This window comes from Lissotriton helveticus, chromosome 9 (assembly GCF_964261635.1).
Source record: "Lissotriton helveticus chromosome 9, aLisHel1.1, whole genome shotgun sequence".
In the NCBI taxonomy this organism is placed as follows: domain Eukaryota; kingdom Metazoa; phylum Chordata; class Amphibia; order Caudata; family Salamandridae; genus Lissotriton; species Lissotriton helveticus.
This window is the reverse complement of record NC_136070.1, coordinates 570,224,137-570,250,712: the sequence shown is the minus strand read 5'-3', so window position 1 is coordinate 570,250,712 and position 26,576 is coordinate 570,224,137. Positions and strand designations below refer to the sequence as shown.

The 26,576-nt window shown below is 49.4% G+C and overlaps 1 protein-coding gene across 1 annotated transcript in view; it reads right to left on the bottom strand.

Moving 5' to 3' along the window:
* Nucleotides 1–3,373: 3,373 nt before the first annotated feature.
* Nucleotides 3,374–26,576, bottom strand: part of NXF1 (nuclear RNA export factor 1) — a 497,551-nt gene continuing 474,348 nt past the window's right edge. The window contains exon 21 of the mRNA XM_078660502.1: nucleotides 3,374–7,615. Coding sequence (XP_078516628.1) covers nucleotides 7,577–7,615 — 39 coding nt within the window. The 3' untranslated portion in view covers nucleotides 3,374–7,576. The remainder of the gene's footprint in view (nucleotides 7,616–26,576) is intronic.

Below are 26,576 nucleotides of genomic sequence, written 5' to 3'. Positions count from 1 at the left end.
GTGGAGGAAGAGGAGACTTGACGTCCACGACCCCTCTGTTTACCTCTATAGGATCTATATAGAGGGTTTTGCTGCTGTTGCTGTTGTTGTTGTTGGCCCTGCTTGAAGGGACGAAAAGAAGATCTGCCAAATCCTTTGAACTTTTTAGTTGTCGACCCTCTCATCTGCAGACCCAAAGATCTCGCGGTGGCACGGCTGTCCTTAAACCTTTCCAAGGCTACATCAGCCTTCTTACCGAAAAGGCCAGTTCCATCAAAGGGTAAGTCCAGCAATGTAGATTGCACATCCGCAGAGAAATCTGAAGACTTTAGCCATGCGGCTCTCCTGGTCGCAATGGATGAACTCATAATTCTAGCAACAGAATCCACAGTGTCCATACCGCTTTGAATGACCATGCGGGCAGCAGCCTGAGTGTCAGAGACAACTTCATTAAAGTTCTTCTTATCATCCTCAGGAAGTTTTGATGATAATTGCTTCACTGAGTCCATTAGCGCATGCACGTATCTACCTAAAAGGCAAGTAGCATTTGATGATTTAAGAGCCATGCTCCCAGAAGAGAAAGTCTTCTTCGCAGACAGATCTAATTTTTTAGACTCTTTGTCAGCTGGCACTTGAGGGAAGGAGCCAGCAGCCCTATTAGAGCAAGCCGCCTGAACCACAAGACTTTCCGGAGATGGATGCGTAGAAAGAAATGCAGGGTCATCAGGAGCCACCCTATAGCGTCTTGCAATAACCCTTGAAACTGCAGGAGCAGATAAAGGCTTCTTCCAAATCTCCTTTATTGGATCCGTCAAGGCATCAGTAAATGGCAATGTAGGTTCCACAATTGAAGAAGGAGAATGTAAGACTTCAGTGAGGATGTTGGGTTTGTACTCCACTGTGGGCAGCTTTAAATTAAGAAGGTCAGCAGCCTTCCTAATGACCACGTGATAGGGTGCCACATCCCTAGACGGAGCATCAGAAGCTGAAGGTAGAACCCACTCGGGAGAGAGTTCTAGACCACTAGCATCCCGAAGCTCATCGAAATCATCGTCATGATCAGGAAGCTCGCCTTCTTCCACATCAGAACTTTCATCATCTTTTTGTTCTAGAAGACGCTGAGCTCTTCGTCTCGACCACTCCAATCGAATCGAAGTCGACGGATCCGGTAACGACTCCGACGGAGCCGGTTCCGACGTCGATCGAGGAGCCGGAGCAACAGGACGAGAGTCATGAACAGGTGTGGTACCTCGATCTCGACTGCGAGGTCGATCCGGAGTCGGCGAAGCCGTATGCGGAGTCGAAGACCTCGGTGGAGCCGTACCGAGCCATGGTGGAAGAGGCGCCGGCATGAACGGCATAAATGGAGCTGGGGCGTACGACTGAGGAATACCCAGATTGTATGATAATGGACCCATGGGACCAACAGGTGCTCCAGTGGGGTACATTGCCCTGGAATATACTCCGAACATTGCATTTAAAAAATGCGAAGGATCCTGTCCAGGACCAGGAAAGGGAGGGTACGGACCTACCGGATCCAATGGAGGTCGCCCCGACACACTCTCACTCTGACCTTCCGGATCCGTAGGAGTCTCCGCTGGAGCCGGTTCTTGAGGAATCACTTCTTCTTCCTCTTCATGTTCCGAGGACATCGGATCCGGCTCCGGTTCTGGCTCCGGGGCCGGAGAACCTTCTTTCGATAAAGCAGGCGAAGGAGAGACAAAGTCTTTACGATGTTTATGAGACCTTCTCTTCGAGTCAGAGGATTCCTTCTCCGAATGATGTTTCGAACTGTGCTTTCTCCTCTTATGCTTTCTCCTCGAGGAGCTCGAAGCGTGACCGGAAGCCGATTTAGATCTAGACCTAGATCTTTCCCTGGATTTTGATTTCTCTTTAGATCTCGTATCCTCACCAGATCTCGAACCCGCTCTGGATCTCGACGCCGATCTCGACTTCGATCGAGACCTTTGCTTCGACTTCGATCTCCGTGACATCGATCTTGAATAACGTCCAGAATCCTGTTTTACCTTCGCTAAAAGTAATTTAGCCTCACGCTCTCGAAGTGCTTTCGGATTCATCTTAAAACAGGAATTGCAGTTCTTGACGTCGTGACTCGAACCAAGACACCACAAACAATCCTTATGTGGGTCAGTGATGGACATCGTGCGGGCACAAGACCTACATGGCTTAAAGCCTGTTTTCCTCGACGACATCTTCGGAGAAGAATCAAGTCGTAAGAGAGAAACATTGGCAATTAATTAACAGAAAGATACTAAGTATCTCAGAAGATCCCGAAAACCGTTAGCGTCGAAGACGCGGAAAAAAGGGAACTGACGTCATCACGCCGGCGTGGGCCTGATATGGGGTCGGTGACGTCAGACGGAGTCGCGCGCGATGCCGTGCTCCTGTGACGTCGCCCACGTCGGCGTACTACGAAGAAAATTTCCGAACGTTGCTGGCGCAAGGGGGATATTCACAAGGTGAGGAATCCACACGGCAGATGTATCTATCAGAAGGGAGAGCTTAATGCTACAGGGTCCTGCTAGCAGGAGCCGGAAAAAAGAACTGAAAGTAAAAGGGACCTGCAGTGCATTCTGGGATACTGTGAAGTTCTGGAAGGTTCTCTTAAAGGCACAGTATCCTGTTTTGAGCCACATAATGGCAGCCTATGGGGCTTGTCTGTCCAGGCCTTTCTCTCTATCATTCCAGAAGGTTTTTTTTTGCTGTTAAAGCAAGGGAAATCTGGACAGGCTTTGCTGTTTGTGGATTTTTTGTGGAATTTCTAGTTGAAGTACTGGACAGTGTAGCCTGTGTATATAGGCTGCATTATCTGTCTTTAAATTCTCTCTTAAGTGTCTGTGCAGTTCTGCACTTTTCGACACCTTAAGAGATCATTTTTGATTGCTCCGGGGTCCACGCACATGGGCGGGACTATTCACTAGATTATGACTATACACAGAGATCCCCTACTACAGAAGACAGATTTACGGCAACCTATAGGGACAATAATGTTCAAAGGACATTAAGTTTATTGGCTAATGTTGAAGCATTTACAAGAGAAAGTGTTTCTGAATAGACACTGCTGTACTCGCAAGCATGCTAGTTTATAAGGCATACAGTGAAGAAAAGTTCGGGCATGTGCACCTAAAAAAGTTCCATTGTCCCAAAAATTAAAAGCAACTTCCTATATACAGGAGGGCATGGGAATGATGCCCACATCCCAGGTCTTCTAGTAAGCTTTTAGTGACCAAGCCACCTAACATTTTTAACTTGCACAGACCAGGAGATTTATGCTTTCTGTGACAGCTATGCCATGCTACAAATTAACAGTTGCAGAGTAATACTTTATAGAAACATTTTAGAAAGATTCTAGAAACATTCCAGACACAACATCTTAACAAAGAAAATTTATTTGACAGTACAATACAATGTTTCCTAACATGGTGGATAATCCTAACATAAGCAGTTAGACCAGTTAAAGAGCATCAAAGCAACCTAGAAATGTCACAAGCTCTGTGAAGCTTTTTCTTAACATGAAGTGCAGATATTTCACAGGAAGGTATGCAATGCCGGATTCCTTAATTCTTGCCAGGGTTCAGGCAACAGCCCCTGAATCTTTAGCAAGTAAATCTTTTGAAGGGACTGGCAAGAGAAAGCTGGAACGGACAGTGGAGTAAAGAGGCATAAATTCATAATTCCTTACAGATCGGTATCCTTAACCCAATAGGTGATCTAACTGGCAATCAGAAAATTACATGATTGGCAGCAGCACAGCTCTGGTGGATCAGATTGGACATTTGGGGTTGTGGGGAAAGGAGTAGGGTAAGGAAGGCTCAGAGTTTCATAGTCTGCATACACATCCAACAAAGACACAGCAACAAAGCAAAGAGAAGCAACGCCCGAAGAAAGGGTTGTCCTTTTGGTCAGATGAGAAAATACTTGCTTTTCAACTGACCTCCCATAAAAACAAGGATATCCTTCTAAGTAAATTTTGTGGCTTAGAAATCCACCATGGAAGGATCGCCGCTACCATGGCAACTGCAGATTTAATTTATCCTCCATGGAAGTGGCTATTCACAGTGGATTTCCATTTAAAGAGACATTCAAATAAATCGCCTTTTCTAGCCCACCCTTGATGCGATGAATCATTCAGATGAATCTTCTTGAGGCTGTCCAGTGCCAATGGCAGGGGGCTCTGGGAACAGATATCCAGTCTCCTGACTGAAGAGAGAATCGAGACCCTGCTGATGACACCACTCTACTGGATGTTGAAGTGGCATTAAAATGAACTGGCACCAGACAAAGTGCCTTGCAGTAGTGCTATTTTTACCGCAGGAAGACACAGTGCCCAGTCTTCTCCGTTGATGTTCTCCAAGTGTCCACAGGTTAATGAGAAATGTATCCTTCGTGCAATTGTCTGATCCTCGTTGGCTGTGAGCAGCATAGTTCTCAGCTGCAGAATGGCACCTCAAAACTCTGTGGTGCAATGGGGCAATGAGTAGCGGGTGGTAGTCTCTTTCAAAGATGCAAAATTCTTGCCCTTCCACCCTCCCTCCCCCATGGTGAGGACATCGTTGCAGCTTGGTTTGCTTCTATCCTGCATGCTTATTGTCTGGATGAGTATGCATACTATGGTTTCTAAGTCAGTCCTACCCTTTTCTACCAAGAGTTTTCTTAAAGGATCTCTGCAAGAGGGGTGGGTTAGTGAAACGCTTGAAGAGTTCAGGTAGGGGGTAATTGGCATGCAAGACACTTCACAAACAGCAACCTAATTGGGCCTTGAAATGAAGACAGGTCTGCCACATGAAAAAGGGAATCTGCTTACTGGCAAGCAAGGGGAGAGAGAGAGGAACAGGGAATTGAAAGGAGTGGGAATTGAGTGTCTTTGGGGAAGGATCCTGCAAACCAGGCACATGTTTGCCAACAGCACATCTCAGATTTCAAATCTGAATTTCCCAGATCACAGAAGGCCACCACTAGGCATCTCAAGGCCCCAGCACTAAAGTTACCTGAATGGAGCACTCGGACTGAAAATTAACATCCTCAACTAGTAGGAAATGTGTGGTGTATGGAAACTGTTTTCCAAAAAGGTAGTAAGAGTAAAATGAGGGGGGCGGGGGGGACGGCACACATGACTAGGAAAGCTGTTCATCAAATGCTGCTGTGCAAGCAGACATTCTATGTCGCCTGCTTGTAGAACCTACTCATTCGAGCACCCCTATGACAGGAGCAGAGCAAGTACATTTGCTAGAACCAACTCACATGTACACAACACCAGCTGAAGCACTGTAACACAATGCAGAGCATGTGCTGCTACAGCTGAAGTCCACAACCAGGCAGCCTGACAGCTAAATTGGAAGAATAAAGTAGTGAGGTAGGCCAGTAAACCTAGTATACAACCTTCCAGCCTCAAGTCTCCAAACAGAAATAACATGCAGGGTTTAGGGGAAAACGTATACTTTTACATTCGCATTGGAGTAGAAGCACTGAGGAACTAACATCCACAACCTGATGTTAGAGCTTTGGCAGAATGAAAAGTAATAAAAAGGGTGGAGGATGCTCAGAAATCACCAGTGACTGAACACTTTCTCCCACGTGACCATCAAATAGCATACCCATCAAGTCTCCGAAAAACTGCTATGAAGAGCTCAAAACCTGTAATCGGGAGTTGTATACTAGTAGGCGGTTGTGGGTATGTGTGAGAGCCATGCTGGGAAGGTGGAAGTGCACAGTAGGTTGAGCCAGTAGTTTTTTTTTTTTTTTAGGTATATTGAGCCAGTAGGATTTTTTTTTTTTTTTTTTAGGAGGCGGTGGTGGGGGAATGAGGGCGGGGGTGTGGAGACCACAATATTGAAACATCTGAATGGGGAAGAGGGGGTAGTCCATGGAAGACCCAAATTCTGATCCACCGGAGTATGCAGATGTGGTGTCGAAGTCCTACTTAACTCGCCTTTCAACATGGTACAGAGCGTATAGGATTAAGAATAAGACGAGGCTGCACATGATGAAGCAGGCATACATTTACAAGCAATCCACCTCCCCTGTCACCTCCCTCCCACAAACCACCTTGTTCCCTATCCCTCTCCTCCCCAAACCCCACCCTGTACCCAAGCCCCACCAAACCCATTGCAATTCTCTCCCACCCACCATCTCCCAACCTACCATCTCTAAAACCACCATCCCAAAGCACATCCTCCCAACCCACCTCCCACACGACTCCCAGCCCAAGAACTCCCTCTCAAATTGTATCCTACTGCAGGACCTTTGCATAAACCAATACCCAACCTGAGAACTCCCTCCCCAGCTCCAGAACAAATCTTTTTTTCTATCCATTCCATTATCACTCCAATACTTTGCACCTTTCAAATCTACAGATATGAATTTTGTTTGTCCAGTGGTGCTAGCAACAAACTGAGGGCATGGATACCTGCTAACAAAGCAATAGATCTCTTGACTCCAGGGTTACTCACACCACACTGGTGCAAAATACAAAGGAAACTTTACTCTTCCTTAGAACTCCAAAATTTAGCTAAACATTTGCTTTACTCCTTGAGGGCTAAGCCAAAGGCCAAAACACATACTGGCTGGAGCCTAATACTTTGTTATCAATTTCCTCGAAGCATTTGATGTAAAATGGTATTTTAGGTCTTATAATTTTGGAAGCCGGGAGTTTTAAGGAACTCTCATGATATTGGAGTTTTGTTTGTATTTTGGACAAGTTTGGTATGAGCAATCCTGGAGACAAGGAATCTGTTAACTTTCTGACTGGCAGCTATTTCTATCCATAATTTAGCAGGACAGAGACAATAGGCAGATCTTTTTGGGCAAGAGTTCAGAAGTAGGCAGCAGTTGCAGAGCGATTTAAAATGCAAAACACTACCATGGCTCACAACTATTAAAAACTGAGCAACATTCTAGCAAAAAACCAGATACACATCAACTGTGTGTTCAGATTAAAGGAAAGAAATTGCAAGGTCATAAAAACATGATAGTACCAAAGGGGGAAAAAATTGAGAAAATGTGATAGCACAAATATTTCCCTCAGAAAAAAGATGCAATTGGGAAAAAAACCAGACAAAAATGAATGGGGACAACAGGAGAAAGAAAATCACGGATTAAAGAGGATGGGAAGGGGAGAGGATAAGATCTGCCCATGGTAGCATCCAGACCTGCTTATGTGGAAATTAAACAACTCCCTAATTCATCCCCACCCACCCTTGTCGACCCATGGGGTCCGTCACAGTACGTTCTGAAAGGTGAAGCTCTGTTTAAAACAGACCCCCACCCTGCTAACCTCATAAAATAAAATATTTTAAAAATACAAAAAAATGGCGTGATGCAGGGGAGAGATCTGATAAATGAAGATGACACTATCTCAAAACACAACAAATTTTACAAAAATAATCTGCCCTCTATGTATCTTCCACACTTGACAGAGGGTGCACTTCGCAGCCCACCTGGATCATTCACAGGTGGATGCCACATGTCCCAGAGTTCAGTACACCCCCGCACTGGCAGGTGTTAGATTGAAATATAAAAAAAAGCAAGGGTTGAGTCGCAGCCTCATGTTGCTTGCTGGAAACTGTCAAATACAACATCACTTCAGAAAGGCGACATCAGGTATTTTTCCTTCCAACTGCAATAAGAAAAGAAGTTCGAGGTTTTAGACGAGACAAAACAATATGATAATAATCATGATTACTTTACATACATTCTCTAAAAAAATTTAACTGAAGTTTAGAATGAGGGGGAAAAAATTATTTAAAAACCCACAACCAACATTTGTGAACTCCACTCTGTTTTTATCTCAGACAAAACAGAGAGCCCTGTCATACAAAGAGGAGTTAACAACCCTTGCAAGTCATATGGCTTCAAGTTCATATATGCTTCGGCATCAGTTTTTCCTGATAATTTGACAACTGTATCGAAAGGTTTACTTACCAGTAGGAGTAGTTTTGAAGCTTGAAGAGTTTTCTGGATTCACATGCTGTGCATCATTCCGCCATCTAGTGGTTGGGTCCAGAATTTTTCTTGTTTTTTTTTCTTGTTTTGGTCTCTGTCGACCACCATTTGGTGTCAGGTACGTCCCCTGTATGAAGTCAGACAGCATCCTGGAGGTCGACGTGCGCGGTGGCCATCTTCGGATTCTTTTTTCTGTTTTTATGCTGTTTAATCCTTGTGATGGTCCTTATTTATAGTTCTTAACGTTGTACTTTGCTTCCCCACCTGTTTGTGTTCCTTCTAGGGGAAGGCTGGGTGGGTCGCATGTGAATCCAGAAGTAGTTCACTTACTCTCCGTAGTGATGATATTGCAATGGGAAATGCTGTTTTGAGAGTAATACGTTTGATATCCGCAGTATGCATGGGTTCAAATGGTTTTCCCATTAACTGCGACAGCACTGTATTTAACCATGTTGGTACAGGAGCAGTTCTGGGTGGAGCCATTCTTTTTGCTCCTTCCAAAAATCTTTTGAAGAGTGGTCTAGTAAAGAAGCTTATGCATGTTTTTCCTCTTGTGTATGCCACTATGACCGCAGGGTGTACCTTTAGGCTTGAAAAATTGATGTTGCTGTCTAAAAGGTAGGTAAGATATGTGACTACTGTTTTCTGTGCGTTTATTGTATTGGTATTGTTTGCGGTGCCACCATGTGGTATATAGTTTCCATTTAGCTGCATACCATTTCCTTGTTGACTGTTTTCTTGCCTCCTTTAGAATCTCCATGGTTCTGGACGGCAGTTTGAGGTGTCCAAATTCTATGTATTCAGGCGCCAGGCCGCTAGTTGTAGCCTCGCTGGTTCTGGGTGAAAGATTTGGCCCTGTTGCATTATTAGCAGGTCCTTTTCTGCTTTGGTCCTGATCATCTCTCCTTTGGAGAGTTCTAGGAGAGTTGAGTACCATGTCTGTGTTGGCCAACGGGGGGCACTAAGAATCATATTTGTTCCTGGTTCCCTTGCTTTTTGTAGTACTCTTTGTATCAGGGGAAGTGGTTGTAAGAAAGTGCCCTCTTTCTTGCAAGGTATGTCCCCACTTTTTGCTGAATTGCTGATGTTCTTTGACTGAGTGTGCCCTGGGCTCCTGCTAATCAGGTACCCAGGTCCTGTGTTCCTTCCCTAAAACTGCATTGACGCCTAAACTCAATTGGCATCTCAGGCCACGTCAGCCCCTGGTAAATGGTACCGCAGGTACCCAGGGCACTGTGGCCAGAAAAGGCCTCGAAGGGCTGTAGTACTTATTGTGCCACCCTTAGAGGTCCTGTACCCTGACAGACACACACTGCCTTTACAGGCTGCGTGTCTAGGTGCATAAGCAATGTGACGACTCAACATGGCACACATCTGTGACATGCCCACAAACCACTGCCCTGGTATACGTCAGTCACTCCTCTGGCTGGGTGCCCTATGCCAGTGGTGAAGGTACAGGTTCATGAGCCCTGTACCCCTACAGTGCCCAAGTCCATTCCTGGGCACTGTAAGTGCAAAGCTGCCATCAAGAGTATATGGTGCTGGGATCTTGTCATTACGAACTCCACAGCACCATGACGGCTACACTTAATACTGGGAAGCTTGGTATCAAACTTCTCAGCACATTAAAACCACACTGATGCCAGTGTGGGATTTAATGTATGAGTTACTTACCTTCGGTAACGATGTATCTGGTAGAGACAATTCTAGCAGTTGATTCTTTAACGTAGAATTATCTATCCCCAGGATTGAGACTGGATCCAGAAAATGTTTCTTGCTACAGCATCTCTGCACACCGGGGTGCAGTACCACGTGACTCCGCTCTGACATCGTCCGCGGGCATGACGGCAGCAAGGTCCCATAAGCCCTACCCCGGCGCGCGATGTCCGTTTTCTTCGGAGAACTTTCCCGTGCCACAACGCGGAGCCATCACAAACAAAAACTGTGAAAATACGGAACAGTGTGCGAAAAAATGAGCCAAACAGACAGGGAAGAAACTAATGGTGAAGAACAGCACCACCTGTAGGAGGAACAGCACCATCCGGAGGAGTGCCAGGCTCTATAGCACCAAAAAGTCATAGAAGGAAAGAGCAGAGCACAGCTACTGCGAAGAAACCCTGCAAACAAATGCGACAGCCTCCCTGGGGGCAGAAACCACAGTCCAGAACAGTGAAGGACACCAAGGCCAAAACAGAAGAGTAACGACAATTTACCCCAAGACAACACCAGCAAGTAGAGGTATCTCCTGTAAAGAGCCAAGGGCCGAGGCAGCCAAGAGACCCCAACTCCGAGGACTGCAGAGGAGTCAGAAAGTTCAAGCAATGAAAAAAAAGAAGGGCACGAATAGGCCCCACACTGAAAGACCAGGGTGCAGGAACGCAGAAGTACCCATGAAACCACCAACCAATCACCAGAAAGGAAGGAGTGGAACAAACAGAACAAAGCATCACACTAGGGAGGAAGCGAGAGAAGGCACTAGCATAAGACAAAACCACCCCGAGGCAGGCGAGTGCAAAAGACCAAGCTAAGGGTCCTCGCAGAACGGGGAGGAAGGGCCGGTCGTGAAGGAATCTGCAGCTAGAATCGTCTCTATCAGATACATCGCTACCCAAGGTAAGTAACTCGTACATCTGATAGAGACTACTAGCCACAGATTCCTTAACGTAGAATAGATACCCATGCCATACCCAGAAGGGAGGAGGGGCCTGCGAGAGAGCTTCCCAGTAGGAAGAAACAGAGCCCCAGCAAGAGATGTATATTAGGGACAAAAAGGGCGCCCCCAACCCTCACCAAGCAGGAGGAAGCAAGGACTAGGTGAAGGGAGGTCAGGACACCCCAAGCCCAGCCCAGGTACCAGGGACATCCGCAAGAAAGCCCCGGAGGGACAGATAACGACAGAGAAGTACTGAGGAAAAAAGAATCACCCCAAGACACCAAGGAGAAGAGGCAAAGCCCTCCAGCGGAAGACCCACACACAGTGAAGTGGACAGCTGAACTGGCCACAGCCTTGAAACAACAGGCATGGCAGAAACGGCTCCACAATCAAGAAAGGCAGGCGTGAGAAGAAAGTCATAGTCTTGCAAGGCTCCATCAGAACAAGAGGTAGGAGGACAAGGGCCAGCGCCACGGCCCCTGGCCGTGGACTAGAAAGACCAGGCGGGCGCTGCTGGCAGCTGGCAAGCACCACAAAGCCGAGCACCCCGACCAAGCAGAGCTCAAGCCGAAGGCAAGGCCAAGAAAAAACAGAACGACCCCTAAAGGAAACCGTTCGACAGAAACCGACCCAAGAAAAGAAATGGGACCAGCCGGAAGAGAAGAGGAGAAATACGTAGGACGGACCAAGCCATCAACCAGAACACAGGAAATTATCCCCCCTGGAACACCAGACAAGAGGACCAGCCTGAAACGCCGGACAAAAAAGGGTGGAAACACCACAGCACAACACCGCAGACGGCATGCAGAGTCGACCTCCTCCACCACGTGCTCCCTAGGAGAATGGGGTGGAGTCGGAGCCGGTGTGGCTAAGGAACGGTGCCGAAAAGGCACCGGCTCGACCTCACTCGGGGCAGCCACCTGAGGAGAGGACCGAGGGGGACTCAGGAAAGCATCCCAGGCCCGGCCTCCACCTGCGCACCGCCAGGGCCGGGGAGGAAAGCCTCCAGTGCCGAAACAACCCTCTGGTGAGGCAGCTGCCTGCTCAGAGGGCAGAAGGGGGACTCAGGGACAAGCCCAGAGTCCCAGCGACCTCCTGCAATGCCACAGGCAGCCCTGTAGGGATTTGCGGCGAGGCAGGGACGCCACAGGTCAAAGAGCAGAGCCCCGAAGGACTACCCCTCGACGACACCACACTCCTACAACTTGAAGCCGAAACCTTCGGGGCCAAAGCCGCCGGCAACTCAGCGGAAGGCCCCGCGTGAGGCAAGGGATCCGCGGACGTCTCAGGAGGTGGAGGAGGGGCCAAAGAAGCCTGCAGAGCCGCAGTGTAGGATTTCATTTGAGCCCTAGTCGCCCCGATGCCGAGAAACGGTGGGTAGGGTGGCGACTGGCGGGGGCACACGTCCCGAGGGGAACCTGCGCTCTCCGCCCCACGAGGACAAGACCTCGGAGACAAACTACAGGACCTACCAGCTGGCGAGGGACGCCCTTGGGGCCATGGTATAGGGGGATGCCGCAGACGGAATCGGCAGTTCCTGGCCTCCAAGGTAGGGGACGGATGCTGGGACGACACCGACCTGGACAAGCGGGCCGACAGCAATTTCATCCAGTGCTCCCGCCGGGACTTCGGTTTGAGGTGCTGACAAGCTTCGCAGTCCGTAGATTCATGGTGCTCGGCCAAACACCACATACATATCGGGTGAGGGTCCGTCGCCGACATCTGATGTGCACAATCAGTACACAACTTGAAGCCCGAAGGCATTCTCACACTGTTCCACGAAACAAAACGTGAAAAGGAGGCCTGAAAACAGTCCAGGACACGATCCAGATCCGCGTAGCACGTGGAAAAGAGAAAAAAGGACGTTGGCGCACCTGGGTGGGGCTTACGTGACCTTGCTAACGTCACACCCGCGGACGACGTCAGGGCGGAGTCACGTGGTAAAGCCTCCCGGCGTGCAGAGATGCTGTGGCAAGAAATTTTTTCCGGATCCAGTCACACGCCTAGGGATAATTCTACGTTAAGGAATCTGCGGCTAGTAGTCTCTATCAGATGTAAAATGCACAACAGAGGGCATCTTAGAGATGCACCCTGAAATATGACCAACTTCTAGTGACATGACTGAGTGGCTGCTTAGGCTGCCACCACCAGACAGGTTTCTGGACCCCTGGGTCGAGAGCCTGAAACAATGCACATCCTGGGATGAGGTGCCAAGCCTCCACCCCCAGGATGGGCAGGGTTCACAAGGGAAAAGTTTTAAAGGCATGCCGCCTTTGTGAGCCTCTCCAGACCAATTGCTGCTTTCAGCAACCGGTCCCCACTGGTTCTACCCCCACGTTGGGCAGGGGAACCGGCAGGAAAAATAAGTGAGGAAGGGAGGTGTGCCCATCTCTGTCAACTCCAACCCTCAGGTGGGGGAGGCGAGGTGAAGCACAACCTTGAGTCCCAGCCATCTTGAGGATTGGGGGACCCAGCCAACCAGGGACAGGCTTCTGCCCCCCTCTCACTGGAGAGTGGCAAAATAGGGGGTGTACCCACCCCAGGGTTCAGTAGTGTAGTCCTATCGATCCTGAAGCCTCTGGATCTTGTTATTTACCTGCTAGTATTTCGCATTCCACTTTTTATGTGTATGGTTTTTCGTGCCCCTCGGGCATTTGTGTAAATTGTGCAACTTTAAGTATTTTCATAAGAGTTTTGTATTGTGCTTAGCTCCCTGACTCAAAGAGTTCAGGGTAGACTTGTTATTAATAAATATCCTATATTTTTATAACAACTTGTGTGGTGTCCTTTCACTTGGTGTTCAAGGGGTATATGTGATGGTAAAGCAGCTGGCTTAACACGCCCTCTAGAGTTTAGCCTAAAGACTGCTCTTGTCCACGCTACTAGGATAGCTGGTCTAATAAGGTTGACTTACAACCAATCATCAATAAGGGTTGTTTGGTATGATACAAAGTGATCACTAGAATAGTGAGCACTATATATATCAGGCCAACTTCTCACACCGGCCGCCTTAGTGTCGCTGAGGGTGCAGACCCCAGAGTCTAACCCCAGAACCTAAACTCCCACAGTCGTTTACTTACCTGCAAACAGATAACCTGACTTTCCTCTATAGGATAACATTGTCAATTTTCCTTCCAAAAAACGACTAAGTGTGGAGTTTTGAAAACTAAAGATATTCTTTAAAAATCGTACAAATAACCAAAACGTTTTTGCTCACCTGTTTGCAGGAAATGTCCCAGTGCTGAATCTAGGCTTCCAGCACGGAGTTAGAAAAAGTAACGCAAAAGTAACTTACCTGCAATTTGTTGAAAAAGACCATTCATTCCAACGTACTATATTTGCTGTGTTTTGCAATTCACTGCCTTATCTGTAAATCAAACCCAGTACAATTTCTACTGCATTTTCGAACTGTATTTCAATCAAGTAACTTATTACTGAAAAGTATTTATTGCGCACCTATGCCAGGCTTGCTTTGTTCTTAAAATAAACAGTATAATTTTCTATACAAAAACAATTGGCCTAAAGTTCAGTTTTTGAGTGTGTGAATTAATTTGCTGACTGAGTGTGTACATCAAATGCTTAACACTGTCCTCTGATACTGACTGCCTTACTGCTCGACCACTCTACCACAAAAATTGAGTAAGGTTCTATCTAACTTTACCCTCTGCCTACCTATGGGGACACTTGGACTCTATACACACTATACCTCATTTTGGTGTAGTATATATAGAGACAGTTTCTTACAGTGGTGGAAAGGCGTAGATAAATGTCTGAAACCAATTGAGTGAAAGCGCATTTCCCTTTGACAGGTGGTGTGGAAACCTGGATGCAAAGTTTTGGCATTTCCTGTTCGGTATTGTTGCAAAGAGATCCAACAATGGCGTTCCCCCAATGTTGAACAGGTATTGTACTGTTGAACAAGTTACTTACCTTCGGTAACAATATATCTGTAAGAAACACTATTAGTGATAGATTCCTTACCTTAGAATTACCCCAGGCGTCATACTGGATCCGGAAAGTTTTCATCAGCAGTACCCCTGCGCGTCGGAAGGTAGCGTTGTGCGGCTCTGCGTCCGTCGTTAGCGTCGTGGTCGCAGAGATGACGCCGCAGCAGCTACTTAAACGCTGTCCTCGCACGCTGGCGTCAGTTCTGTACACGACTTTCCGCTCCAGGAACGCAGAGCCATGCAAGATACTGACCACTGGTGCCTTGAAACTAGGGCCCTGAAAGGCATGACCTTAACCCTAGAAATCGGTTCGCAGAACGGGGAGGATGGGTGGGGCGGTAAGCAATCTATCACTACTAATGTTTCTTACAGATATATCGTTACCGAAGGTAAGTAATTTGTTCATCTGACAGAAACACATAGTGATAGATTCCTTACCTTAGAATAGATACCCCAGCAATACCAACACCAGTGGTGAGTCTGCAAACCAAGATCACACCAGGAAGTCCCGAAGAACTGAACGGCCAAAGAAGCCGTCTCTCCGGACTTGGCTGCCCAGGCAGTAATGCTTAGTAAAAGTGTGCAGCGAGGCCCACGTAGCTGCCTGGCAGATGTCTTGTAAGGGGACACAACGTCCCAACGCCGTAGTGGCAGCCGTCGTCCTGGTGGAATAGGCGCGCAGCCCCAACAGAGGCTCCTTCTTTGCCAGAGAATAATAGGCTTTGATACACAAGACGATCCATCAGGAGATAGTCTGCTTGTGTACGGCCCGACCTTTCTTGGGGCCAACGTAGCCAAGAAAGAGTTAGTCATCCACCCGGAACTGTTGTGTGCGGCTAAGGTAGAATGAGAGCGCACGTTTTGGGTCAAGACGGTGGAGCCTCTCTTCCTCTCTGGAAGGATGCGGAAGGAAGGTGGGCAAAGTGATGGTTTGCCCGATGTGAAAAGCAGTGACAACTTTTGGCAGAAAAGATGAACGGGTTCTGAGTACAACCTTGTCCGGATGGACAGACAGAAAAGGAGGTTTACAAGAAAGAGCCTGGAGCTCACTCACTCTCCTAGCGGAGGTGATGGCAACCAAGAAAGCAGTCTTTAGAGTTGAGACGTAGAGGACAGTTGTGAAGAGGCTCAAAGGGAGCACACATCAAATATGCCAGAACCAGATTCAAGTACCACTGTGGCATCACAAAAGGAATAGGAGGGAAAAGGTGAGTAATTGCAATGCCTTTGAGGAATCTATTTACAACAGGGGACTTGAAAAGAGAGGGCTTTAGGGAGCCTGAGAAAGGTCCAAACAGCAGAAAGGTAGCCCTTGAAAGTGCCCAGAGCAGAGCCCTGCTGGGCTAAAGAAAGAAGGAACAAAAGGACTTCTGAAAGAGGGGCAGAAAGGGTATCCACAGTCTTTGCTGTGCACCACGTCACAAATTTGTTCCACCTGCAGGCGTATACCAACTTAGTAAAGGGCCACCTGGCCGCCAGACTGACTTTACAAACTTCAGGAGACGAGTCAAAAGGAATCAACTGCCGTCGCTTAATCTCCACGCAAGGAGGTGGAGGCTGGAGAGGTTTGGGTGGAGGACCGTCCCCTCCTGCTGCGACAGAAGATCCTCCCGGGAATCGATGGTTATACGGAGTAGCTCTGTATATCATACTCTTCGAGCCCAGTCCGGAGCCACATGAATGACTTGGGCCTGGTCGCGCCTGATCTTCAGCACTCTGGGCAGAAGTGGTATAGGCGGAAAGACGCACAACAGACTACAATTCCACTCGCGACAAAAAGCGTCGCCGAGGGAGTGCCACCTTGGAAATTCCAACGCACAGACCTGCTGACATTGCACATTCTCTTCGGTGGCAAATAGATTTAGCCAAAGCTCTACCCACTATTGAAAGAGACCTTGCTCCACATCAGAGTGAAGATGCCATTCGTGATCCATCATGCCCCTGTGGCTGAGTTTGTGCGCCCTGGCGTTCAGTGAACCTGCCTTGTGTTGAGCCAACAGGGAAATGCCCGGATTTTCCAGCCATGTCCAGAGGCCCAGAGCCTCCTGACATAGGGTCCACAACCCCACCCCGTCCTGTCTGTTGCAGTACCACATGGCGGTGGTGGTGTCCGTGAACACCTGCACTACTCTCCCCTTGACAGAGGGAAGGAATGCTTTCAGTGCAAGTCGGATCGCCCGCAGCTCCAGAAGGTTGATATGGAGCCGGGACTCCACCAGAGAACAGAGGCTTCTGATCTCCGCCTCTCCCATGTGACCGCCCCATCCCAGAAGGGACTCATCTGTCACTACTGTGTGCTCCGGTTGGGGAAGGGGGAGGGATCTGCCATTGACCCAATTCCGGTTTGTGAGCCATCACTGCAACAGTCTTGCAGTGCCCTCTGAAATCTGGATGGACTCGGACAGGTTCCCCTGATGCTGCACCCACTGGAACTTCAGGTCCCACTTCAGAACCCGCATATGCCATCTGGCATGATCGACCAGCAGGGTGCAGGAGGCCATGAGGCCCAGCAGCCTCAGGGTCATCCTGACCGAAACCCAGGAAAGAGGCCGAAACATCGGAATCAGAGCCTGAATATCCTGGACTCGCCGTTCGGGAGGATAGACCCGAAAGAGCGCTGTATCCAGAACCGCTCCGATGAAGAGGAGCTTCTGAGAGGGAATCAGGTGCGACTTCGGCACATTGATGGAGAACCCCAGCAAATGCCGGAGGTCGCCAGTAGTCTGGAGGTGGGAGACGACTGCCTAGGGCTATCCCGCCTTCAACAGCCAGTCGTCAAGATAGGGGAAGATGGGAACCAGTGATCTGCGCAGATGAGCTGCAAACACCGCCATTACTTTTGTGAACACCCGAGGGGCGCTGGTAAGGCCAAAGGGGAGCACGGTAAACTGAAAATGCTCGTGGCCTACCATAAACTGCAGGCAACGCCGGTGGGCCGGCATGACGGGAATATGGAAATATGCTTCCAGCAGATCCAACACGAACATCCAGTCTCCAGGGTCGAGGGCAGACAAGACTTGAGCCAGAGTTAACATCTTTAACTTCTCCTTCCGGAGGAAACGATTGACGTTCTGGAGGTCTAAGATAGGACACAGGCCCTTGTCCTTCTTGGGCACCAGAAAGTAGTGGGAATAACAACCACGACCTACTTCTGGTGCAGGAACGCGCTCAATAGCCCCCTTGGACAAGAGGGCCACAACTTCCTGTTGAAGAAGTGAAAAGTGATACTCGACATGCGGTGATACTGGGGTGGCATGGCTGGAGGGGTAGTCTTGAAGGGAAGCGGGTAGTCTTGAAGGGAAGGGAGTAGCCCCTTCGGACTATTTGTAAAACCCACCTGTCTGTAGTGATGGTGCACCAGTGGAGGAGGTGATGGCGAATCATGCTACCCACTGGCGTTTGATGGGCCTGAAAGACCGGACGAGGAAGGTTTGGAGGCAGTGGTGGCCGGGGTGGAGGTGGACTGACCCGCCGCTGGCCCCCCGACCCACCTCGGTGGGTCCCACGTCCGCGGACACGCTGGGCCTGTTGCTGCGCAGGCCTGTGGCTCTGAAGCGAACATGTTGAGGCGCTCCTTCCGTGGCCACGAGAGGAGCGAAAGGTAGAAGGCGGAGGAGGGAGAGTGGCCGAAAGGCCAAAAGACTTGGCTGCAGCCAGTGAGTCCTTAAAACGATCCAACGCACTGTCCGCCTTGTTGCCAAAAAGGTGAATGCCATCAAAGGACATGTCCATGAGAGTGTTCTGGACCTCCCCAGAGAAGCCAGTAGTACTCAGCCAGGTATGGCGACAGAGCGCCACGGTCGTTAAAACTGCTCTGGTCAGCGAGTCGGTGGTGTCAAAGTCACACCTAATTGTGAACTTGGCTGCATCTCTCCCCTCAACAACACCCTGAGAGAGCACAGTCAGTGCCTCCTCCAGACACTGAGGCAGCACTTGCGCCACCGTATCCCACACAGAGTGTGAATAACAGCCCAAGAGGCATGCGGTGTTCACCGACCGCAGCCCTGAACTGGCGGAAGAAAAAAATCTTTTCCCCAAACTGTTCCAGTCTCTTGGATTCCCAATCCGGGGGTGCAGTAGGGAATGCACTTTGGGACGTGGAGGCTTGGACAAACAAGCTGTTAGGGGTGGGGTGTTGGGAGAGAAAAAGGGGGTCGCCTGGGGCCGGGCGATGCCGTGCGGACAAATTCCTATCCACAGGAGCCTCTGTGTTGGGCCTGGACCAGATGCCCAAAAGAACGTCAGAAAGTGCATCATTGAAGGGCAGCAGTGGCTCCGCAGAGGCAGCCGCCTGCTGAAGCACTTCTGTCAGGAGGTTAGTCCTGACGGCCACTGTAGGGAGTTGGAGGTGTAGAACCTCGGCGCAACACCACTGAGTAACTAGCGCCCTCCTTGGTAGCCGCAGTAGGAGGAGTGAGCATGCCAAGGTCAGGAGAGATGTCAATGCCACTGGCATCCCCAAGTTCCTCTGCCCAGTCCGGGTCATACTCGCACAGGGCTGCAAGAGGGTCCTCAGACCCCTTACCAGTCCTCCCCTTCCTCCGAAGGCTGATGTACATGCCGAAAATACGGAGGCTGGACATAGGAAAAGAAGGGTCCCATCGGTGTTGGAATCTGCGTTAAGCAACGCAGTTCTGCTCCATGTTCGCATCGGGGCTGAAACTGGGGACGACGACACCCGGTGCCACGGGCGACGTCGGGGGTGGTGCAGGTGGGGTTGACGTCAGTGAAGGTGTTACAAGGACAACCGGCGTCGACCGGGCTCCATGGGGAACCTGCAGTGCCGGAGCCGATAGCGATGCCGGAGCCGCCGACAGTGAAGGTTGAGGACCCCCAGTTGGACCCGCTGGACCAGAAGGCATGCCGACTGACCCGACGGCCCAAAGAGGCAGGCCATGGCTGACAAATTCCTGCAGCTGGGCCGGGGTCGCCAACGAACCCGTGAAGGTCGACAGCAACTACATAGGATCTGCAGGAGCCGCGGGGAGGCACCACCCGCACCCTCAGCCGTATCTAGCAAGGCAAAGCCGGAGAGCGATAGCATTTCTTCGACTTCTTGTGATGCTTCGCCTTACCTGACCCAGAGTGCGAAGACTTCGATCCCGACGAACGATGGTGATGGCTCTGTGACCGGTCCCTCAACCTCCCATGGGATCGGGATCTTGAACAGCGCGGAGCAGACTGCTGGACTTCAAGCAACTTTCGGGACCGCTCCCCGCAAAGTCTTCGGCGCCATGGCCCGGCAGTCGGGGCACCACTTGGGATCGTGGTTGGACCCAGGCAGTAGAGACATGCAGTGCGCGTCAGTCACCGACATTGTGCGATGACAGTCCCTGCAAGACTTGAAGCCGGGCATCCCTACGGCACCAGGAGTCGATCAACTCGAAAAAAGCAGACAAAAGGCCTCGAAAAACGAGGTAAAAAAAATTACTGGGGGTACCGCTCTCTCCGGATCTGGGCTTGCTGTCGCGGAAAAAGAAAGAACTGACGTCAGCGCGTGAGGGCGGCGTCTAAGTAGCTGCTGCGACATCATCTCGGCGACCGTGACGTCATCTCGGCAACCACGACGCCAACGACAGACGCGGGCCGCACAACGCCACCTTCTGACGCACAGGGGTACTGCTGACGAAAACTTTCCGGATCCAGTCTGATGCCTGGGGGTAATTCTAAGGTAAGGAAACTATCACGACGTGCTTCTTTCAGATGTTTGCTTTAGCTCCCATTCGTGTGTTTTGTCTGCTTAGCCAGTCTTCTGTGACGTTGTCTACTCCTGGTAGATGTACTGTTTGCAGATCTGTTGTGTTATTGCCCATTGCCAGATTTCTTGCGCAAGTTTGCTCAGGGGAAAGGATTTCGTTCCTCCCTGCTTGTTCAGGTAAAACATTGTAGTTGAGTTGTCTGTTTGTATTAGGATGGTCTTCCCCTGAATCGGTTTCTGGAATGCTTTGAGTGCCAGAAGAACAGTTTATTTCTAAGAAGTTAATGTGTTTATGGAGTCTTCTTCCCTCCATAGTCCATGAATCTGTAGTTGGTTCAGGTATGCTCTTCAACCGCTGAGGGATGCATCCGTGGTGATTGTCACAAATGGAGTTGTGTTCCTGAAAGGTCTCCCCTGTGCTATGTTGTTGGATGCCCCCCATTGTGTCTCTGTTTGCATCCTTTGTGTAACAACCACAAGATCTTCCCAACTCCCTGTGGCTTGTGACCAGCTGTTGGTGATCTTTTCTTGGAATGGTTGCATGTGTAGGCGAGTGTGAGGGATGAGTGGGATGCATGATGCCATCATGCCCATAAGTTTCATTACCTTCCTCACTGTCAGAGACTGTCCCTTCTGGTAGAGGGCTGTTTCCTTGTAGATAGCTTGTATCCTGTTCTGTGTGGGAAAAGCCTCTGTGTTCTTTGTATTCAGTCCTGCACCTAGAAAGGTTTTTTCCTTATCTGGGTCCGTTGCTGATTTTTTGTGGTTTATCGAGAAACCTAGACCTTGAAGTTTTTGGATTGTCTTCTGAACATGATTGTGGCACCTTTGTTTTATGTGTCCCCTTATTAGCTAATCGTCCAGCTAGGGGTATACATGGATTTTTTCTTTTCTTAGGTAGGAGGCCACAGCGGCCAGACACTTACTGAACACCTGTGGAGCTGATTTTATTCAGAACAGCAGTACCTTGAATTGGTAATGTGTTCCGTTGTGTAGGAATCTTAGGTACTCTGTTTTTTGTTCATTGGAATATGTAAATAGGCATCCTTGAGGTCTATTGAAGCTAGGAAGGAAAATGCTACTTACCAGTATGCATCTGTTCTTGGCAAGTAGAGCTGTAGAATTGTATACTTTAGCATAGATCGCCATCTGGGGTTGGGCTCAGATGTTTGCACTTTGTTTTTGTTGAAGAAGTCTTTGTAGTCACGGGGTAGGTGTCTCCTCCTTATGGTGATAGTGTGCATGGGCATCGACCCCATCTTCAGATTGTTTTTCGCCATGAAGGGTAATGATGGAGTTAGTTAGGGAATAGAAAAGGGTGTCCATGTGATGTATCGAAAAAAGATAATACTGCAACAGATAAAGGTACCCGGGGAGGTGGGTGGGCGTATACAACTCTACAGCTTTACATGCCAAGAACAGATTGTGAGAAATTGCCATATTTCTTGCATTGGTATGCCCCCACTTTTTTCTGAACTGCTGATGTGCTTTGACTAAGTGTGCCTTAAGCTCCTGCCACCCAGGTACCCTGGGCCTGTGTTCCTTCCCTAAAACTGTGTTGAAGCTAAAACCCAATTGGCATCTCTAGCCACCTGTCAGACCCTAGTAAATGGTACCCTAGGTACCCAGGGCATGGTGACCTGAGAAGACCCCCGAGGGCTGCAGCACTTATTGTGCCACCCTCAGGGGCCCTGTATCCTGACACCCACACACTGCCTCTGCAGGCTGAGTGTCTGAGTACAGAACTAAACAAAGAGTCGACATGGCACACATCCCTGTGTGCCATGCCCACAGAACCCACTGCCCTGGCATACTTCAGTCACCCCTCTAGCTGGGTGCACTATGCCAGAGGTGCGTGAGCCCTGTGCCCCTACAGTACCCAGGGCCATTCCTGTGCACTGTAAGTGCAGTGATGCCATTAAGAGCATATGGTGCTGGGAGGTTGTCATTACGAACTCCATAGCACCATAATGGCTACACTGAAAACTGACAAGTTTGGTAGCAAACTTCTCAGCACATTAAACCCGCACTGATACCAGTGTGGGATTTAATGTAAAATGCACAAGAGGGCATTCTTAAAGATGCCCCCTGAAAACCTAACCTACAATCCACGTCTGGGCTGAGTGGCTGTAGAGGCTGCCACAGCAGACATGTTGCTGGAGCCCTGGGTGGAGAGCCACCCACACTCCTGGGCCTGCAACAATGCACTTCCTGGGCGAGGTGCTAGGTCTCCTCCCCCAGGATGGGCAGGGGGAAGCTTCAAACAGACCCTCCAGTTTATCGCGATTCACGAAAAAATCGCGAAATCGGCAGATTACCGCGATGGCCGCGATAATAACCATATTGGCCGCGATATTTACAAAAAAGTGTCTCTACCGGGAGACAGCAAAACAAACAATGCCTTTTATTGGCTGTGCGCCCCCCCCCCCCCCCCGACACCCCACTAGTGTGTGTCAGCAGCTTCCCGGGACACACACAGACAGTCAGTTTTCGAGCTGCCAGCCTCACTCGAGTACTTCACAGGTCATTAAAAGACCTTTCACTTGTTAATGAGGCTTTGTTTTTCAACCCTTCTTTGACCCCTCTGCCTAGGGCTGGAATAATTAGCCACCACCCCATACTGGAAAGCACATGGCGCACACACATTCTGTAGACGAGATCAGCTTTTATCTCGGGTTTGTTTTTTCTAGTGAATACTGAAATCTTAAACTGGACCCACGAACACCATAAGCACGAGTAAGTGTTATGTTCTACCGCGCTAGCATCTAGCGCCATCTAGTGGGATGTGCTTCATTTGCGGCCTCAACATTTATAATTAATTAAAAATTTATAAATCAGTTTCGAAGGGCCTTTTCGAGTTTATGAGTTGCTCCTTTAGTTTCACATTGCCTTTGCTCCTTATCAGCCTGAATTCGGGAGTGCTTACAAACGAGCAAAAGGCTTTTAAAAGGGAACATATGTATTGCATAGAAAAAATGCCACAGGTGAGATGCACACAAATATAATACACTCACGAAATACTGTTATAAATCTATGGTCTACATCTCTTGTGTGTTATCAAATATAAGTCTAGAAAAGGGGCTGGACAGGCAAATTATATGGTTTACGCTAGGCACTCCAGGTGCACTGCTGGCATATTGTAACCATAAATGAGTTGACACTATCACTGGATTAGGTTAGCCAGGGTGGACAGAAACATTCGGTAAATTATAACAGCAAAATTTACAAAAAATTAGCGTAGGGGAGCGACGCAAGTCTTTTTCATTCGCTGCATTACGCCAATTTGAAAGGACGAGATACGGTACATTCTTGTTCTTTTAATCAGCGTTAGCGCACAGTTTGGTACCTAGCACCAACACAGGTGTTTATGTGCAGGAAGGGACACGAAAGGACACCTTCCTGCAGGGGCGGCCAGCACAGCTCGGATAATTCAAGTAAATCAGTGACGCTAAAGGGGGCGGGAGGGTAGTTGCATGCAGATTCTGGATGGACTGAGGCGCACAAGGTTTGGAAACAGACAGGGGACTCCATTAGATAATAAGATATTCGTTGGAAGCTTGAAAGAACATTGTTTCTACTTCTGATGGAACAGCTTGGGTCGAAGAATTTTACTCAAGAAACTGATTGCCTAATTTGAAGTACAGCGTTGAGGATCAACTCATGACCAACTAGTAACACCTCCTAAAGAGTTTCAGTCCTGTCCGTTTACTTGCCTTCGAAATAGAGGACATTATTATACAATGCTTTTAACTATCACAGACAAGGCAGACCCTCCAGGATTTCGCGATTTGCCGCGAAATCGGCACTTTTGTAAAAATGCCACGATTTTTACAAAAGTGCCAGCGAAATCGGCACTTTTGTAGAAATCGCGGTATTTTTACAAAACCTAATCCATGCCACTATATCCTGGGGGGTCTGTTTATAGGGGAAATGGCCCCTTGGGCGCCTTGGACCGGGCCTGACTTAATCTTTACATATTTTTTATGCTGAACTCTTCAAAATATGCAAAGAATTGTGGATTATATGGAAAGTGGGGACACTTCTTAATTATACAGCTAATGAGGCGGTTGTGCAATTTGTTAATTCCATTGCCCCTGTCGGTACAAAGTTAAGATTTGTAGGAGGGTCCTGGTGGCACTGAATGAAGAGGGGACACACGAAAGCGCAGGAAGAAATGGCACCACAGAGGCCTAGTCCAGGCACGTTGAGCTGGCCTAGGCAGGCCAGGGGCACGAAGCCCGTGACAGTGCCGGAGAGGGCCCAATGGAGCTCGCCCCCCCCCCCCCCCCACCCCCAGGGATAATGTTACACCACTGCCTAGGCCCCTCTGCTCAAGTGGTGTTAGTACTAGGCACATAACTGACCTATCTCTATCCTGGAGCGGGGTTCGCAATCATGTTTCCTGTTTATATTTATCTTTGTGTATTACGTAGCGCCAAAATGTCCCTGTCCGAGACGCAGGAAGCATATTAAAATACCAAAAAACAGGAGAGGCATTCACAATACACATATAGCTGCAGAGAACCGAAAGTGCACCGTGCACAGGCGGGCAACTAGAGGCAAATTTCAGGGGGAAGGAGGGGGGGGGGGGGGGGGGGGGTGTGTAACCGAAAAATATTTCGGGGGGGGGGGGGGGGGGGCTAATTCTTTCAACCACAGAGTGGCTGTAAGAAGGCGCAATACACAACAAAAGCCTCATTTACAATTAATGGTCTTTTAAAGACCTGTTAAGTACTCGGGTGCAGCTGCAATCAGACGGTCGCCAGCCCATGAAGACGTGTCAGGCCGGGCTGACACACGACGGGGGGGGAGGGGGATAAAGCCCCGTGCGCCCAATGGGTGTTGCGCACCAGACCGTCCATCACGACGAGGCATAAGTAGGGCCGTGAGCCAAAGGGTGTGCATCACGGTGGACTCGGGTGAACTCTGCATTTGACATCTCGCTCGGTCACGCCATCATCTACTCCAGGTCTGGTTCGACAACAAGCAGAACACGCACTTCAAGAGACCAATGGTGCGGACTGTCCAATGACGTCACGCCCCTGGAATACTTCACCACTTCATTTCCCCACGACCAGCACCAGGATTTGACACACGTTGAGAATTCCCAAACCATATCCAGAGATACACTTGAATATCTGTACATGCTTTTCGAGGGAAACAAAGTGTCTACATTGTAAATAAACCAAATATACATAGCTTCATGTTGTTAAATAACTAAAAAAGCTAAGATATCTGTGTTTGTTGTAGGAAAAACGGGCAAATAAAATGCCGCAAAATTGCCGCTAAATTTCCATATTTGTGCCGCTAAATTTCCATTTTTGTGCCGCCAAATTTGCGAATCCATGCCACTATATCCTGGGGTGTCTGTTCAAAGGCTGCCTCTGTGAGCTTCTCCAGACCATTTGCTGTACTCAGCAACTGGTCCCCACCGGTTCTGACCCCCACTCTGTCAGGAAGACTGGCGGGAAACCCTACGTCAGGAAGGGGAGGTGTGCCAGCCGGTGCCAACCCCACCCCTCAGGTGGGAGAGGCGAGGTGAAGCATGACCCCGGGCTCCGGCCATCTTGAAGATAAGGATCCCTGCCCAATCACAACTAGGCTCCTGCCCCCTCCCACAGGAGAGGAGCAGGCAAGGGGGTGTACCCACCCCAGGACAGTGACCTATAGGTCCCTGCCCTTGCCCTACCTGTAACGCCCCTAAATTTAGTATTTAGGGGCACCCTGAACCTTCCTCCGCAGATTCCGATACGAAAAGAAGAAAGAAGATCAAGAGGAAGAAGACCCGCTGTGCAGCTGCTAACAGGACGAACACAACTGACTTGGCCCCAGCCCTACCGGCCTGTCGATCCTGGAACCTGCTCCTGCCTAAATCCCAGCGACTCCTGCATACAGCAACCTTGGGACACCCAGAGGACCTGCCTGCCTTGACCCTCTTAAAGACTGGGACTCCCATCAGCAGAGGCTCTGCTACAACAACCCCACCTGGTGCCAGCCAGGAAGCTCCGGACCAGCCCACTCTGCACCAGCCGAGCCCGGCCTGTGCCTGAGTAATCCAAGACCACGAGGACGTCCCCCCGGCGACTGGGACACGAAGTCCAGTGCCCAAAGACCCTCGTCGACGACCCAGATGACGCTTGCAGACTCAGAACCAGGGACCACTCCAACCTCGACCAGCTGAGGTCTGAAGCTTTCCCCAACACCCAAAGACACCCCTGCACCTGGCGCCCTGCAGCTCCCTGTGCCTTCCTTTGGGGTACCTACCTGTGCTCCAAGATCCCAACTTACCTCTCGAAATGGTGGTCGCCCCTGAAGAGTCTCCGTCCCCGAGCCTGCA